The 14,743-nt window shown below is 29.5% G+C and overlaps 3 protein-coding genes across 6 annotated transcripts; 1 reads left to right on the top strand and 2 right to left on the bottom strand.

The window, feature by feature from the left end:
• Nucleotides 1-201: 201 nt before the first annotated feature.
• Nucleotides 202-4,534, bottom strand: LOC117234280 (protein zer-1 homolog). The gene is made up of 9 exons (XM_033495336.1): nt 4,075-4,534; nt 3,388-3,655; nt 2,998-3,307; nt 2,698-2,903; nt 2,435-2,606; nt 2,013-2,336; nt 1,784-1,933; nt 1,453-1,705; nt 202-1,313 (listed from the first exon to the last, which is right to left on the bottom strand). The coding sequence occupies exons 1-9, from the start codon at nt 4,532-4,534 to the stop codon at nt 1,111-1,113; spliced, it is 2,346 nt and encodes a 781-aa protein (XP_033351227.1). The 3' UTR covers nt 202-1,110.
• A 666-nt stretch (nt 4,535-5,200) lies between these two features.
• LOC117234329 (ribonucleoside-diphosphate reductase large subunit) lies at nt 5,201-8,782 on the bottom strand. The gene is made up of 11 exons (XM_033495427.1): nt 8,623-8,782; nt 8,430-8,518; nt 8,180-8,357; nt 7,723-8,086; nt 7,345-7,649; nt 7,087-7,249; nt 6,605-6,993; nt 6,331-6,518; nt 5,921-6,229; nt 5,521-5,709; nt 5,201-5,431 (listed from the first exon to the last, which is right to left on the bottom strand). Exons 1-11 carry the CDS (start codon nt 8,657-8,659, stop codon nt 5,216-5,218), a joined length of 2,427 nt encoding a protein of 808 aa, XP_033351318.1. The 5' UTR covers nt 8,660-8,782; the 3' UTR covers nt 5,201-5,215.
• A 1,128-nt stretch (nt 8,783-9,910) lies between these two features.
• On the top strand, nt 9,911-14,695 carry LOC117234287 (sodium- and chloride-dependent GABA transporter 1-like). 4 transcript variants are annotated; one of them, XM_033495346.1, is made up of 14 exons: nt 9,911-10,029; nt 11,520-11,816; nt 11,948-12,167; nt 12,238-12,339; nt 12,419-12,587; nt 12,668-12,800; nt 12,870-13,004; nt 13,065-13,168; nt 13,291-13,415; nt 13,504-13,616; nt 13,675-13,806; nt 13,886-14,089; nt 14,175-14,342; nt 14,447-14,585. In XM_033495346.1, the coding sequence occupies exons 2-14, from the start codon at nt 11,583-11,585 to the stop codon at nt 14,546-14,548; spliced, it is 1,941 nt and encodes a 646-aa protein (XP_033351237.1). In that variant the 5' UTR covers nt 9,911-10,029; nt 11,520-11,582; the 3' UTR covers nt 14,549-14,585. The 4 variants fall into 4 exon arrangements, with proteins under 4 accessions (XP_033351237.1, XP_033351236.1, XP_033351239.1 ...); XM_033495345.1 differs by lacking the exon at nt 9,911-10,029 and adding an exon at nt 10,067-10,254 and having other exon boundaries at nt 14,447-14,695; XM_033495348.1 differs by lacking the exon at nt 9,911-10,029 and adding an exon at nt 10,623-11,239.
• Nucleotides 14,696-14,743: the final 48 nt, after the last annotated feature.

Here is a 14,743-nt window from a genome sequence, read left to right as displayed (position 1 = left end):
TATTAAGTAATAAAATATAAATTTCATAAAAGTCATTCTCTTACTGCTTGCATATGTCCTATACACACATATAAAGATTAAAGCGATCAATATTTTATCAGAAATAAAATTACCTTGTTAATCATATAAGTAGTAAAAATAAAGAGAATTGTAGGGCACAAAAAAATAAAGAGGAAATCAGTCTTATGTAACTTTATGTTATACATTAAACAAATCAAGAATTTTTGCAATTTATTACACGCATACATTAATATTATGTAACGATTACAATAACAATCATTTAGATAATTATTCACGCAGATTTTTTGCTAGTTATGTAAATTAATTATTAAAATCTACAAATGTATACTTTATGTTGTAATGTTTGTTTTACAGTTTAATTTTGACAATAGCATCATTATTGCAAAGAATTTTAGTTTTAATAATAGAGATGTACAAATTTGTAAATCTAATTCATCTTATTTCATTTTAGTTTTATTTACATAATAGAGTCTAATGTATCTTTTTATTTTAAATCTTTTTTGTCAAATAAAATGTAATGGCAACTAATAAAGTTATTTATGATACAAATATCTACAAAGAATTCACACAAGTATAAGAAACTTAGTATAAGTTTGAAATGTGTCACAATCTGTTACTATTTATATATATTATTGATATTGTTATTGTTATTATTTAAACAAATAACTTCAGTCTAATCTTAATTTGTTCTTATTTATAATACAACATGGTTATGTACATAAATCAAAAGTGTTTAAATTTGAATATTGTTTATAGAGATTGATTATGAACATCAAAAATATTTTTATTAAACCAACTACTCTTTCGTTAATAATATCATTAATATATTAATATATTTGCATCCATGATCCAAATATATTTCATAACATGTAATAAATAAAATATGTAATGAAATGTTTATGTGATGAAAGTGCGAGTAAGATTGTTTGACCACTCAATTTCAAATTTACAGTTTGGCAAACCAACATACAAATGCTTTAGCAAGTTTTATAATCTTACTCACACTCTTTTCTTTAGGAGACTTTTTGTTACAGACATAAAACATTCTACTTTTTATGGTGTTTGAATTATAATAATGAAAATTGACTTTCAACCATCTGAGCTATATATATAGTCTTCATCTAAAGGGGAATGAACATTCATGTCATTGGAGTTGCTACTATAACGACTACAATTTTCAATTACAATATGGGCAAGTTCTTTTATACGCTCATATGGTCTTGGATCTGAGATTAAAGTATTCAATTTCTCAATTCCTCCTTCTCGAATAACTAATATGCAATATTTATGGGCTGTTAAAGAAATAATTATAGTTTTAATAAAAGTTGCAAGGTAATAAAACTTCAAAAAAATATTTGTATGTATGAATATATAGAATGGAAAAATGATTGTATTTAAAATAAAATTAAATTTTGCAATATATATACTCACGATAAACAGTTGTAAGATTAGCAAGAGCCCAAACCGCCCAATGTTGACATTGTGGTGTATGATAAATATCTACCAAACGTAATAGTGGTAGAAATGAGCGGTAATTAATATTACGTTCTGATGATATATCCCATCGTTCAATAGCTTCAACCATAAGTTCAAGAACTACATTTCGACTAGGTTTTTCTATTGTCCATGCTTCAACACCATCAGATGCTATGTGAGCTAATATCCCGACTGCATTATATGGTACCTAATAGCAAAGAAAATATATTAAGTATTGTAAAAATATAATTATTAAATATATTGTCAATATATAAGTATAAAAAACCTCAATGCTTTCTCTGACAGTACGTATTAAATTTGTGAAAACTACCATGTATGGTAGTTGCATTAGATGCACTCTAAGACTTTGTACTTCGGCTACATTACCAAGTAAACCCATCATATTTTTTAATAATTCTTCTTTGCGAGAGTATTGCTGTAAAAATAAATCATTCATGAAGTAATTGTTTTTATTTAGTAACTATTTATTAATAAGTAAGATTAATATTGTATACCATCACACATCTATAGAATAATAGCATGCCATTTTCTTCAAAAAATCGTTGACAATTTATAGGAGTTTCATCAGTTACATTCCACATAGTTGACCAAGCTACTTCCATAACATCATCAAATGTTCTAGATTCAACTCTGTATTTAATTAGTTCAAGCATTGTTTTTATGCAACCTAGATCGCCTAATAAACGCTTTTCTCTGCCTGTTACTTGACATGCCAAAGTATTTAAAAGAAATATTCCAATACGTTGAACATAACTTTCCTGTTGTGCATGTTTAGCTAAATGCAAAAGTAGTTTTACCAATGTTTCATAGTGTGACATCTAATAAAAGGTAAATAAGAATTATTAACATTCTTTAAAATATATTTTACAATATAACTACATATGCTATTACTGCAAGTAACAAGAACAATACATACCACATCTTGTGGCAATCGGAATTGGTATAATGTTAGGCAACCATTACGCATCATAGTTTCTTCATTTTTATGAATACTCATTCCAACAAGAAGTGTGCGAACAATTCTCCTTTTTAATCTTGCTTCAAGTTCGCCTTTTTCTTTCATTTTTACAATATAAAACAGTGCTGCACTGTTAAATATAAACAATACGAGCTGTACTCAATTTTTTGAAATATATGATAAATATAACAGTATACAAAAATCATATAATATATAAATACCTTCCAGATATTTGTATATCTTTCAGAGTAGGATATTTCTCCATTGCTTCTAATACTGCGCAAAGTGCTTGATCCATCCTATGACAATTTTCATATCTGTACATATGATATAAATCACTTATTACTTTTAACATTAGATCTTCTCTATTATTCATATAAACGTGAGCTGCAACCAATATTTGATCTTCATTTGCATTTCCTGCAATCTAGAATTTAAAAAAGCAGAACAATTAAAAAATAAATGATAAAATATACAATATTATTATGTATTTGTTATAAAATATTGCTTTTACTATTTACCAATTTTGCTGGAATATTACGTCGCCTGCAAGGTGCATCATTTGCTCCATAAAGTCCTAAAAACTGTAAAGGTCTATCCACTCTTGAAATAAGACCTGGTATATCACAAAGATTATTATTATATATGTCAGAATAGAAAGAATTTTCAACTGTTTGTATTCTACGATCTACAATTTCTATTCCTGCTAAATTTGTCCCACTAATATCTAAAGAAGTTAGTTGAGGCAAACCATTTACTATATCAGATAAGATTGTATTAGGATTTGCAAATATTCCATCTTCTGGATGGATTTGAGAGATATCCAAATGCCTAATATTAAAAACATTGAATTAAAAATTTTGAATACAATATTTTATTATACCATAAGTCAAATATAAATAAACAATTACCTTAAATGTTTCAAGTGACAGATATTGGTAACAAAGGCTTGTGCTTGAGAAATAATTCTAACATTATATAAAACTAAGGATACTAAATTAGGAACCAAATGAAAATAATCAAAGGTGCCCATATCAGAACTATTGGACAAATCTAAATTTGTTAAATTTGTTAATCCACCCAAGAGTATGTTATAATCCAAGGCACAAATTTGAACATATTCTATAGCCAAGGTCCGTAGATTTGGTATTTTAAATACATGCCCCTGTTTCTGGTATGCTAATAATTAAAAAGTATATACATTAATTTTATATATTATTAAATAAATATACTATATGTCATTAACTTAATATCTCTTATATTTTTTTTTCTTTATGATACAACTAAATGCAAATAATATTAATAATAAGACATTCTAAATATATTAATAATTAAACTGCAAAATAATAATATAAATGCTTTATTCATAATATAAAATAACTCATACCTTAATGCGAAATAAATATTTTATTAGTAACTATTTATTATTAGTTATTAATTTGAATAATAGCATATCTATGTTTTTTATAAGACATAAATTGAACATAATTTTAATTATTAATAGATATCAATAAAGAAAAGTATAATAAAACATAATAGTATCCTGACAGTGGAACTATAGATTTTTATAAGTTATTCTAGTAGTAAAGAGTTCTTACCTGTAAGTTTTTCCGGAATAATTCCAGAACTACCACGGCATACTAAAGTATGCAAATTTTCTGCATTTGCATTTATGTAATCAATAGATCGGTCTGTTAAATTGGGACAATCTGTAAGTTCTAATCTTACAAGTTTGTGATTTGCAAGGATCTGTACTGAATCATCGGTTATATTGGATCCTACAACTTTGACACGTTTAAGTTTGGTTATCCATACATTTTTGAAAATCGTAAAGAAACAGTCATGATCTTCGTTTATATCGTTTCGTAAAACGTATTCAATAAGTTTATCGCATATTTCGCTTGGGAAAACCACTCCTTTTAAAAGATTTCGATATTCACACTTATCCTTTACTGAGATAATGTCTAAATTTTTACAGATTACTTGGAAACATAATTCTGCAAGAGATTCTGGACCTATGTATTGATCTAAATGAAATAAGTCATCCAAATCCGCCATTCTATACGGCAATTTAGATAAATTGCGTAAAAAGACTCATAAGAAAATCCTGGCAACAATTACGCAATTTCAACTGTCAAATATGTTAAAATGCATCAGCTGGATATCAGAGCCAAAATTCGTTACAGAAAAATCCTTTTTTATTAACGTTTCTTTATTTTCCTTTGATCAGAAAATAAGATCATTACATACTTAATCGGCTCAAATGCCGAATCACTCACAAATGAGTCCAAAATGAATATATTCACTCTAGATCTTTAACGAAATTTACACAACAGTTAACTGATGCGCAACTATGTACGTCTTCACGCTTGCAATTTTGACATTTCACTTGACTACCGTAGTGACGCTGTTCTCGAACACTTGACTGTAGCAGCATATAAAGAACACAACAGTGATCCACATTTATTTAGATTTAGTTGACTACCCTGTTTCGCGCGGAATTTTAAATTATAATCTTTATATCTTAATTTATTTGAAACCTTTAGTGCAAATAATAAATATTAAATGTTACAATGTAAAGGAATAATACATGAAATCAAGGGCAAATAGCTTTATTTTAGAATTTTTCAAAATTATATGGTATTAACTATATAGTATATAGTATTACAAAAAATATGCTTAAATATATATAATACTCATAACCGTATACAAAATTTAAAAAATTGTAAACATTTATTTCTATGATCCACAGGCCATGCACGCATCTCCATTTTCACGAGAGCATGCGAATACTTCTATGAGTTCCTCATTGTTACTTTCATTGCTACTTTCAGAATTAACAGATTGATTAGAAGTAGCACTGATTGTATTTTGTAATTTTGACTTATCAACCGTGAATTGTAGGGCATTTACTGCTGGTTTCGTTCTTAAATAATACATACCAGTCTTTAAACCCTGCAAGGTGTTTTTGTATATTTAAATAAGTTTCATTAAAATAATTATATAAAATTTTGAATTATAAGGATTAAATTAAGAGTACTTGCCATCTTCCAGCCATAAAAATGCATTGAAGTCAGTTTTTCTGCTGTTGGTTTAGCCATATGAACATTCATTGACTGTGACTGATCTATAAATGCACCACGATCTGCTGCCATTTTTAATATTACCTTCTGTGGTATTTCCCAAACGGTTTTATAAAGCATTTTTAAATCATTTGGTATACGTTCGATATTCTATAACAAAACAAATCTATTATAGTAATATTGTAAAGAAGGGTCTGTTCGAAAGAAGGAACTATTTGATTCTGAATTTAGTTAAATTAAAGGTATAGCACTACTGTATCGCGTATGGTATCTGTGCTGGAACACTGAGATTCGGATAATTAAAATTCTAGTTAATCAGGACGTCAGATCCTGATTATTGAGGTTATTTATATAAACCTACCTGTACAGAACCATTATTTGCTATAATTTCATTTTTCATATCCTCATCCCAAAGATCTCTTTCAGTCAGATCTCGTAATAAATGAGGATTTACGACTTGAAACTCTCCAGACAAAACTCTTCTTGCATAAATATTACTGGTATATGGTTCTATAGATTCATTATTTCCTAAGATTTGTGCAGTAGATGCCGTTGGCATAGGGGCGATTAATAAAGAATTTCTAACTCCATGTTTAGCAATTTTTTCTTTCAGAATTGTCCAGTTCCATAAATTAGTTGGAGTAACATTCCACATATCATATTGTAAAATCTGAAAGTACCTAAATAATTAGCATATATATTGTGATATACTAATGCTATTATGATAAATTAATCATTAAAGTAAAATATTTTTACGTATGATTTACTTACTCCTTTGCTAACTGGACTACCTTCATAGGTTTCATATGTACCTTTCTCTGCAGCAAGTTCACAACTAGCCTCTAATGCACCATAATATAGTGTCTCAAATATTTGGATATTAAGTTTTTGTGCTTCCTCACTTTCAAACGGATATCGCATTAAAAGGAATGCATCTGCAAGACCCTGAATTCCAATCCCTAAAATACATATGACAAATATTAAAAAATATTAAAACTATATGAATATTCTTTACTTGATATTTCACATAAAAATATCTATATACCTATAGGCCTATGTTTAAAATTTGATGTTTTTGCTTCATGAACCGGATAATAATTCACATCGATAATTTTGTCTAAATTACAAGTAACAATTTTTGTTACTTTTCGCAGTTTTTCAAAATCAAATGTCTGATTACTGGAGTTTACAAACATGTTCACTGCGATTGAAGCTAAATTGCATACAGCGATTTCATCTGGACTGGAATATTGTACAATTTCTGTACACAAATTACTGCTTTTGATTGTCCCTAAATTTTGATGATTTGATTTACGATTACAATGATCTTTATAAAGCATGTAAGGAGTTCCTGTTTCAACTTGAGAAACAAGAATAGCTGTCCATAAATTTCTCGCTTGAATCTGACGTTTATATCTTTTCTCATTCTCATATCTAAAAATAATATGTATTTATTTAAAAAAATGTTCAACACCGTCGATATATTTTACTATGTATCATCAATATACATAATTTAATTTAATTTACCGTGTATAGAGAGCTTCAAATTCATTGCCCCAAACATCAGGTAGACCAGGAGATTCATGTGGACACATTAAAGACCATACACCATTATCCAAAACTCGTTTCATAAAAAGATCAGGTATCCATAAAGCATAGAATAATTCTCTTGCTCTATTTTCTTCTTTACCTGTCAATTATTATTAGATATAAAATGTTAAGTATAAGAATATTAAAATAGGTAATCAAAATATTCCAAAATACAGAGACAAACATGTAGCTTACCAATATTCTTTTTAAGATCTAAAAATTCAAAGATATCTGCATGCCATGGTTCTAAATATATAGCAAATGCTCCTGGTCTTTTATTTCCTCCTTGATCAACATATCGAGCTGTATTATTGTATACTCTGAGCATTGGAATTAAACCATTAGATACACCAAGTGTACCAGCTATTGGTGTGCCTCTTGCTCGAATACAATGTACATTAAGTCCAATACCACCAGCTGATTTGCTAATAAGTGCACATCTTTTTAATGTATCATAAATTCCATCTATGCTATCATCACTCATTGTTAGTAAAAAACAACTGAAAAATATAATCACTAGATTATTACATTGGAATGGATAAGTACATTTTATTTTAATCTTGATAAATATACCTAGACATTTGCTGTTGCCTAGTACAGGCAAAAAAAAGTGATGGAGATGCGTGTGTAAAATAACGTTCTGATAAAAAATTGTAAGTTTCTATAGCTTTATCAATATCTTCACCATGAATGGCAACTGCAACTCTCATTAACATGTGTTGTGGTCTTTCAACAACTTTCCCTTGTATTTTTAATAAATAACTTCTTTCAAGTGTCTTAAAACCAAAGTAATTATAACTAAAGTCTCTATCATAAATTATTGCAGAATTTAACTTATTTGCATTATTTTGTATGATATTGTAATATTTCTCACTAATAACAGGCCTAACTTCATTTGTATAATGTTCCTTTACATTATATAAGTTATGTATTACTTCTATAAATGGAAAGGGAAGATTCAAATAAAAACGAAACATTGAATTTCTAAATTAGAAATAAAGAAATGAATTGAACATATTTCTTATCTTACCACTAAAACTTTTCTTTGTTTCTTTATGAAGATTAGATATTGCAATTCTTGCAGCTAATATCGCATAATCTGGATGTTTAGTAGTCATAGTTGCAGCAGTTTCAGCTGCAAGATTGTCTAATTCAACGGTGGTTACACCTGAATATAAACCACTGATAACACGGAAAGTAATTGCAGACTATGAAAAAGATATAGAATATTAAAAAATAAATAATTAAGTAATAAATAATCTGAAAATAAGTAAACTTACAGGATCCACATAATCCATATCTAAATTGTAACATAACTTTTGAATCCTGGATGTTATTTTGTCAAAATGAACATCTTCTTTACGTCCATCTAATAATTACAAAAACTGATTAGTGTTATAATAATAAGATTCGTAATAGGATTACATTAAGATTACTCGACATAATATCAGAATAATAAAGTTTATAACATACCGCGTTTTATCACATACATCTTTCCTTTTCCAACCATTTTAAGATCACAATTAGTTTACGATTAAGAGATGGAAATAATTATTAAACTACTTGTCCTGTAAAGTAGTTGGATTAGTTTATGGTGTCGTCCTACCGGCTTTTGGCGCGAATCGGAAGTAAAGATTGTCGTCACGTGACATAACATTATCGTAGTTTGGCAGTTTAAATATGAAAATTTAAAGGTTTTTAGGCTGCTATAAATCAATTAAATTTTACATAATATTTAAACGAGTATGCGTTTTTCTATTATTATATATAAAAACCATTAAATTATCCTTTTTAATTATTATTTTTGTAAAGGAATAAGTAACTAATAGGAATTCAAATAATAATTAATAAGAATTTTAATAAGAAATTATTTTAGTCTTTATGTATTGAAATTTTAGATACTTTCTGCAGGTAAAATTTACAAGTATATATGTAATATATCTTGTATAATTAATAAAACAATTTGAGAATAGTAGACACAAAATAATATGTTATTTATGTAGACATACGATGGATGACAGATAATTAAAATTTTATTATTTAATGAAATGATTATATATGAGTTAATTATACTGTTCTATATTCCATATACTAATGAATTATATCTATAATACTTTTATAAAATAAAAACATTGTTGTATATATAAAAAATAAATACTATACCTAGGTAAAAAGTATCCGAGAATTTGTTTAATAAAATAATTTTCGCGTTGAACACATTGTATTGCTATTATCTTGAATGTTATTTGTACAATCTTTGTCTCCTTCAATTTTAACTAAACAAACATTTATTTTGTACTCGTGAAATTGTAGCAATTAACCGGAAGAGAGAGTTTACAAAATGTTTCCGGCTATTATTCTTTCACAACTCATTTCCGTTTTCCATTATTCTAATATTTCGATATAATTCCTAGTACTCCTTGATATCATTCTTATTAAACCACCATTGTATTATTTTTTTTATAATACTTTAATTTATTCTTTACCTTTATCATGCTTTCATTTTTACCTGTTTTTCCTTCATGCCTTAAAACAGTATGATATATCGACTATTTCTTTTTTTTTTTAACTGCAGATATTCTAATGCTTATCGACAAATCTATTGGATCATATATGAACAGATCTATAATAGATCGTTTACTAATGAAATCGGTATCCAACTGTATTTTACTTTAGAATAAGTTGATGATGTATGTACTATGAAGTCAAGATCAAGTGTAGTTCAGTGCATTCTAAATGTACTCTTGAAAGAAGGGAGCAATTCGCGGCCATCGGTGTGGTCAATCAGTTATTAGCGAACTCCGGGGCTCTCTCACCATTCACATAGTGCACCTAAATATAGAGTGACACTGTGGCACTAATTTGTTGAATGAAACGAAGGTGTGTTGGTGCTTGGGGGACTGAACGCCATTGTGGGGTAGATCTGTAGGGCACAGTAGAAATCTCAACACTCATCGTACGTAAGCGCGATTTGTGAACGTAACGACACGGGCCGACATACGACACGCTTCATCAATTTTCTTTCGCCTACGACGTTTCACGGCTGTTATCGATATATAAGTCCAGTGAAAATCTCAGTTCATATCTACTCGTGAAATTGTGCACGTACGTACATTGTTTAAACGGTATTGCAAAAGAGGAGTATCCTTTCCCGTGAGACATGACTGTCGATAGACTGTCAGATACTACTTAGATAGTCAGTGGTTATGTCCATAACATTTTATGTGTATTATGTCTATTTGACATTACGTTATGTGTTTCTCGATTTGAGTGATTTTCTCATATTTTGATTCTTCTTGTTGTATCTTCTTTCTCATTATTATACGTAAAACGTAGTTTATATAGTTATTGGAAGAGTATAAGAGATGCCTCAATAAAAAAATATAATCAGCAGGATTTTATCTTCTAATAAAAATAATTTATTTCATATTTCACATTTTTTAAATATTATTTTTGCTATTTTTGTTTATATCGTAAATTGTATTACGTTAACGTTTATTGGTTTATTTGTATATTGACATAATCGTTGAGGGTGACAGTAACATTGGCTGAAAATATCCTAAAGATTAATTTATCTTCATTCATTCAAGTCAGTCACTATACAATTGAGCTTATTACACAATTGAAGTGTAGAAGTTGTAAATTGTTTTATACCGAGGATGGTATCATTAAAAGGACATTGCACCCATGAATAATTCGTTAATGATTGTCGATACAGCAGTTTGTTTACAATTGGAAGTTTGACGAATCTTATATGTTTCTCAGTTGTAACTATGATAATTCACCAAGTGTGGATTGAGTAGGTACTTGAAATGGAACGACAGAATTGCTAATGAATAATTTTCTACCTCCTACATGGCAAATTGAAAGTTTAAATCGGGATGAATTTTATTGTGACGAGACGTCCGCCGATCGCATAGTTCGTTGTTCCACGTGATGATCTCCGATGACATCGTTTCTTTCACCGATGATTAATCTAAAATAGGACAAGGTTGTTCGATGGGAACAACGTTTGACAAACGTGATTCCCGGAAGTGGCTCGTTGTCTGTCATCCATCATCATCAAGACCCTTGTGTAGAAGTATCTCACGTAACTACGATGACTGCTGAATATTCAAAGTTCTTCAGAAATGATCGCGTTATCTTTCACTTGCTGCATATTACAATTTATTTAGCGTTCACGTTCTTTTTAATTAGACATATGAAAAGTGTACATAAATTAAACGACATTAATCTTTCGAATTTTAAAGAAAAACCCAAGATCTGAACGTTTAAATCGCTGTAGATTGGACATTCAGTGTTCTAAATATTCAAGAATTTCAGAAGGCCAATTATCAGAGGTTTGTTTAGAAATTCATATTTGTTTACAGGTTAAAACAAGAATTAATAGAATGAGGTGAATTCGATCGATTTAGTATTTCGGACAGAAAATAATGCCTTCGAGCGGGTCTTCTAAGGTACCCAAGGTAGATAGGTCCACTAGTCCTCTGCCATGTAGGCCAGTGAATCCTGTTCAAGAATTAAAAGCTCTGTTTGCTGAACCACCCTTAAGAGTCTCAAATGGCGGTAAAGAGCAAGATTTTCGTTTTGAGGCGATTCAATGCTTGCAATCTTCGGCTTTTAAAGAAACCAAAATATTGCCGGATCGAGGAATGTGGAACAGTAAGGTGAACATATAAAAAGCATTTATATGAATTATAACAGCAAAACTTGTATAACAAAAAAGACATGCAAATATCTATATCATGACTGACAATCAATTATTAATGTGGAATTGTTTTTGTCTGTTTGTTTTAAGATCGAATTTATCCTATCCGTAGTAGGATTGGCCATAGGATTAGGAAATTTATGGCGATTTCCTTACCTCTGCTATAAAAATGGCGGTGGTGCTTTTATGGTTCCCTATTTTATCGCTCTTGCACTTGCCGGAGTACCCATGTTCCTAATGGAGTTATCATTAGGACAGATGATGACTATAGGAGGATTAGGTGTCTTTAAGATAGCTCCGATTTTCAAAGGTTTATATTTCTAATTATACCCGCTTAAACATTTCGCTACTACTTCACCGTTAAATATTTTTACAAACAGGCATTGGATACGCCACTTGTGTACTTTCCTGTTGGACTAACGTATACTATATCATTATATTGGCATGGGCACTTTTTTACTTTTTGGTTTCTTTACGAATTGGTACGAAAATAACATACATAATATTAATACGGTTGCACACAAATAGAATTTTTTAAATATTAGTTAAATATGTACATAGATGTGCCATGGAGAACATGCGGCAATCCTTGGAATACACGTTACTGTCTCACATCTTCAGAACGTTTAGAGGCGTTATGTTGGCCCGAAGAAGAAGATACGATATGTTCTACTTCGATTGGTAATTTAAGCCACACTTTACTGAACGATCCAGTGAAAGAATTTTGGGAGTAAGTTTGTATGACACAAGAAGAACTACCTACTGTAGTTCTTGTTCTATACTCGTATATATCATTTTTATTCTAAAAAGGCGGCGTACTCTTCAAATTTCTGATGGTATAGAAAACATAGGTTCAATAAGATGGGAACTAGCAGGTACATTGGCTATCGTGTGGATCATGTGTTATTTTTGTATTTGGAAAGGTGTGAAATGGACTGGAAAAGTAAGATTCCATAATTATTTATAATTTATAAGTAAAATTGACTTATAATCGATATTAATTTTTGTATAGGTTGTGTACTTTACATCATTATTTCCATATGCATTGTTAGCAGTTTTATTGGTCAGGGGATTAAGCCTACCAGGGGCAATAGAAGGCTTAAAATATTATGCAACGCCAAATCTTTCAAAACTCAGTGATCCCGAGGTATTAGAATCTTGTTACTTTTTTTTCCTTTTCTGTCAGTAATTTAATAAATGTTTATAGGTATGGATAGATGCGGTGACTCAAATATTTTTTTCTTATGCGTTGGGTCTAGGTGCATTGGTTGCTCTTGGAAGTTACAATAAATTTAATAATAATGTTTATAAGTGAGTAACTTACGTTTTATTTAAACGTAATATATTTCTTTCAAATAATTTTAATTACATTTAATTCAACTAATATCGCGTTTGTTTATGTGTTGTCACATAAAATATTGTATTTATTTTAGGGATGCGTTAATTGTTTGTACAGTGAATTCATGTACTAGTATGCTTAGTGGTATTGTTATATTTTCTGTTGTTGGTTTCATGGCTCACGAACAACAAAAACCTGTGGCGGACGTGGCAGCTTCTGGTAATTATGATAATTAATATTAAATTAAACTGTTTTTAATATCTGTTGTTGGTGCTAATATCTTATATTTTTTAAATGTTTTAATTAGGCCCAGGTTTAGCTTTTCTGGTTTATCCTTCCGCAGTTCTAGAATTACCAGGATCATCAATTTGGTCTTGTTTATTCTTTTTTATGCTTATCCTTATTGGCTTGGACAGTCAGGTAATTTAAAATATTTTAATGTGACGAAAATGAAATAATCGATTATCACGTTTTACAGTTTTGTACAGTTGAAGGCTTTATAACAGCCGCGGTAGATGAATGGCCGCGTCTTCTCAGAAAAAGAAAAGAATTATTCATAGCAATCGTCTGTTTTATCTCGTATCTTATTGGTCTTTCTTGCGTTACTGAAGTGAGTAATTAACAAAAATTAAATTTTATCATTGTATATAAATCAATCACAGAAAAGAGTATTTTCATAATTCTTTCAGGGAGGAATGTATGTCTTTCAACTCTTGGATTCGTATGCCATTAGTGGATTTTGCCTCCTGTTTTTAATATTCTTTGAATGCATTGCCGTCTCGTGGGCATTCGGTGTAAATCGTTTCTACGATGGAATTCGTGATATGATTGGTTATTATCCATGTTACTGGTGGAAAATATGTTGGACCTTCACTACTCCTGCTGTTTGTGTGGTAAAATAACAACTTCCATTGTTATACATATAATTGTTAATTTACATTTCTGATCATGTCTAATTAAAATAAACTTTCAAATTAGGGCGTTTTTGCTTTTAACATAATTAAATTCGTTCCCGTAAAATATCTTACGTATGAATATCCATGGTGGAGTCACGTGTTAGGATGGCTTTGTGGTCTTTCTTCAATGTTATGTATTCCTGGATATATGATTTATATTTGGTTTACAACATCTGGAACTGTCTCTGAGGTACATTAACTAAACATTTTTTTCAATCATCTTATTAACTAAACAATACAATTTTTTCTAAAATTTCTCAATTTTACAAAATTTATATCATATTTTTCTTTCAGAAATTCCGAAAATTGGTAAGAATAGAAGACGATGTTGCCACTTTACGATTGAAATTAAATCCCAAAAAAGCTGCCAGTATCGGTGTAGATCTCGAACTATAAGTGTCATTGTACCTTTATTTGATATCATTAATGCAAGTGTGTTCTTTGCAGTGTATGACTGGGCAGAAGCATGATTTCATATGTTGAACAGTATCATACCATATATTCATGTAATCATTTATCACAAACAAATAAAAACTTAGTGCTGGTATAAAGTGAAGTGCATTGACTATAATAAAATACAAAATATTCTTA

This window comes from Bombus vosnesenskii, unplaced genomic scaffold, assembly GCF_011952255.1.
Source record: "Bombus vosnesenskii isolate JDL3184/JDL3185 unplaced genomic scaffold, Bvos_JDL3184-5_v1.1 scf7180000013304, whole genome shotgun sequence".
Taxonomy (NCBI): Eukaryota; Metazoa; Arthropoda; class Insecta; order Hymenoptera; family Apidae; genus Bombus; species Bombus vosnesenskii.
This window is presented reverse-complemented; position numbering and strand designations above follow the sequence as displayed.

Excerpts from the sequence above, each read along its gene's own strand:
- LOC117234329 (XM_033495427.1), bottom strand. The coding sequence starts at position 8,659 with ATGGTTGGAAAAGGAAAGATGTATGTGATAAAACGCG. Across the intron at positions 6,994-7,086 it reads TTTGAAGCTCTCTATACACG|ATATGAGAATGAGAAAAGAT; the intron begins GTAAATTAAATT and ends TATTATTTTTAG. Across the intron at positions 5,710-5,920 it reads CAAATAATGGTTCTGTACAG|AATATCGAACGTATACCAAA; the intron begins GTAGGTTTATAT and ends GTTTTGTTATAG.
- LOC117234280 (XM_033495336.1), bottom strand. The coding sequence starts at position 4,534 with ATGGCGGATTTGGATGACTTATTTCATTTAGATCAATACATAGGTCCA. Across the intron at positions 1,934-2,012 it reads TATTCTATAGATGTGTGATG|CAATACTCTCGCAAAGAAGA; the intron begins GTATACAATATT and ends TTATTTTTACAG. Across the intron at positions 1,314-1,452 it reads TAATCTTACAACTGTTTATC|CCCATAAATATTGCATATTA; the intron begins GTGAGTATATAT and ends TTTCTTTAACAG.
- LOC117234287 (XM_033495345.1), top strand. The coding sequence starts at position 11,583 with ATGCCTTCGAGCGGGTCTTCTAAGGTACCCAAGGTAGATAGGTCCACT. Across the intron at positions 12,801-12,869 it reads GTGTGAAATGGACTGGAAAA|GTTGTGTACTTTACATCATT; the intron begins GTAAGATTCCAT and ends ATTTTTGTATAG. Across the intron at positions 13,005-13,064 it reads CAAAACTCAGTGATCCCGAG|GTATGGATAGATGCGGTGAC; the intron begins GTATTAGAATCT and ends AAATGTTTATAG.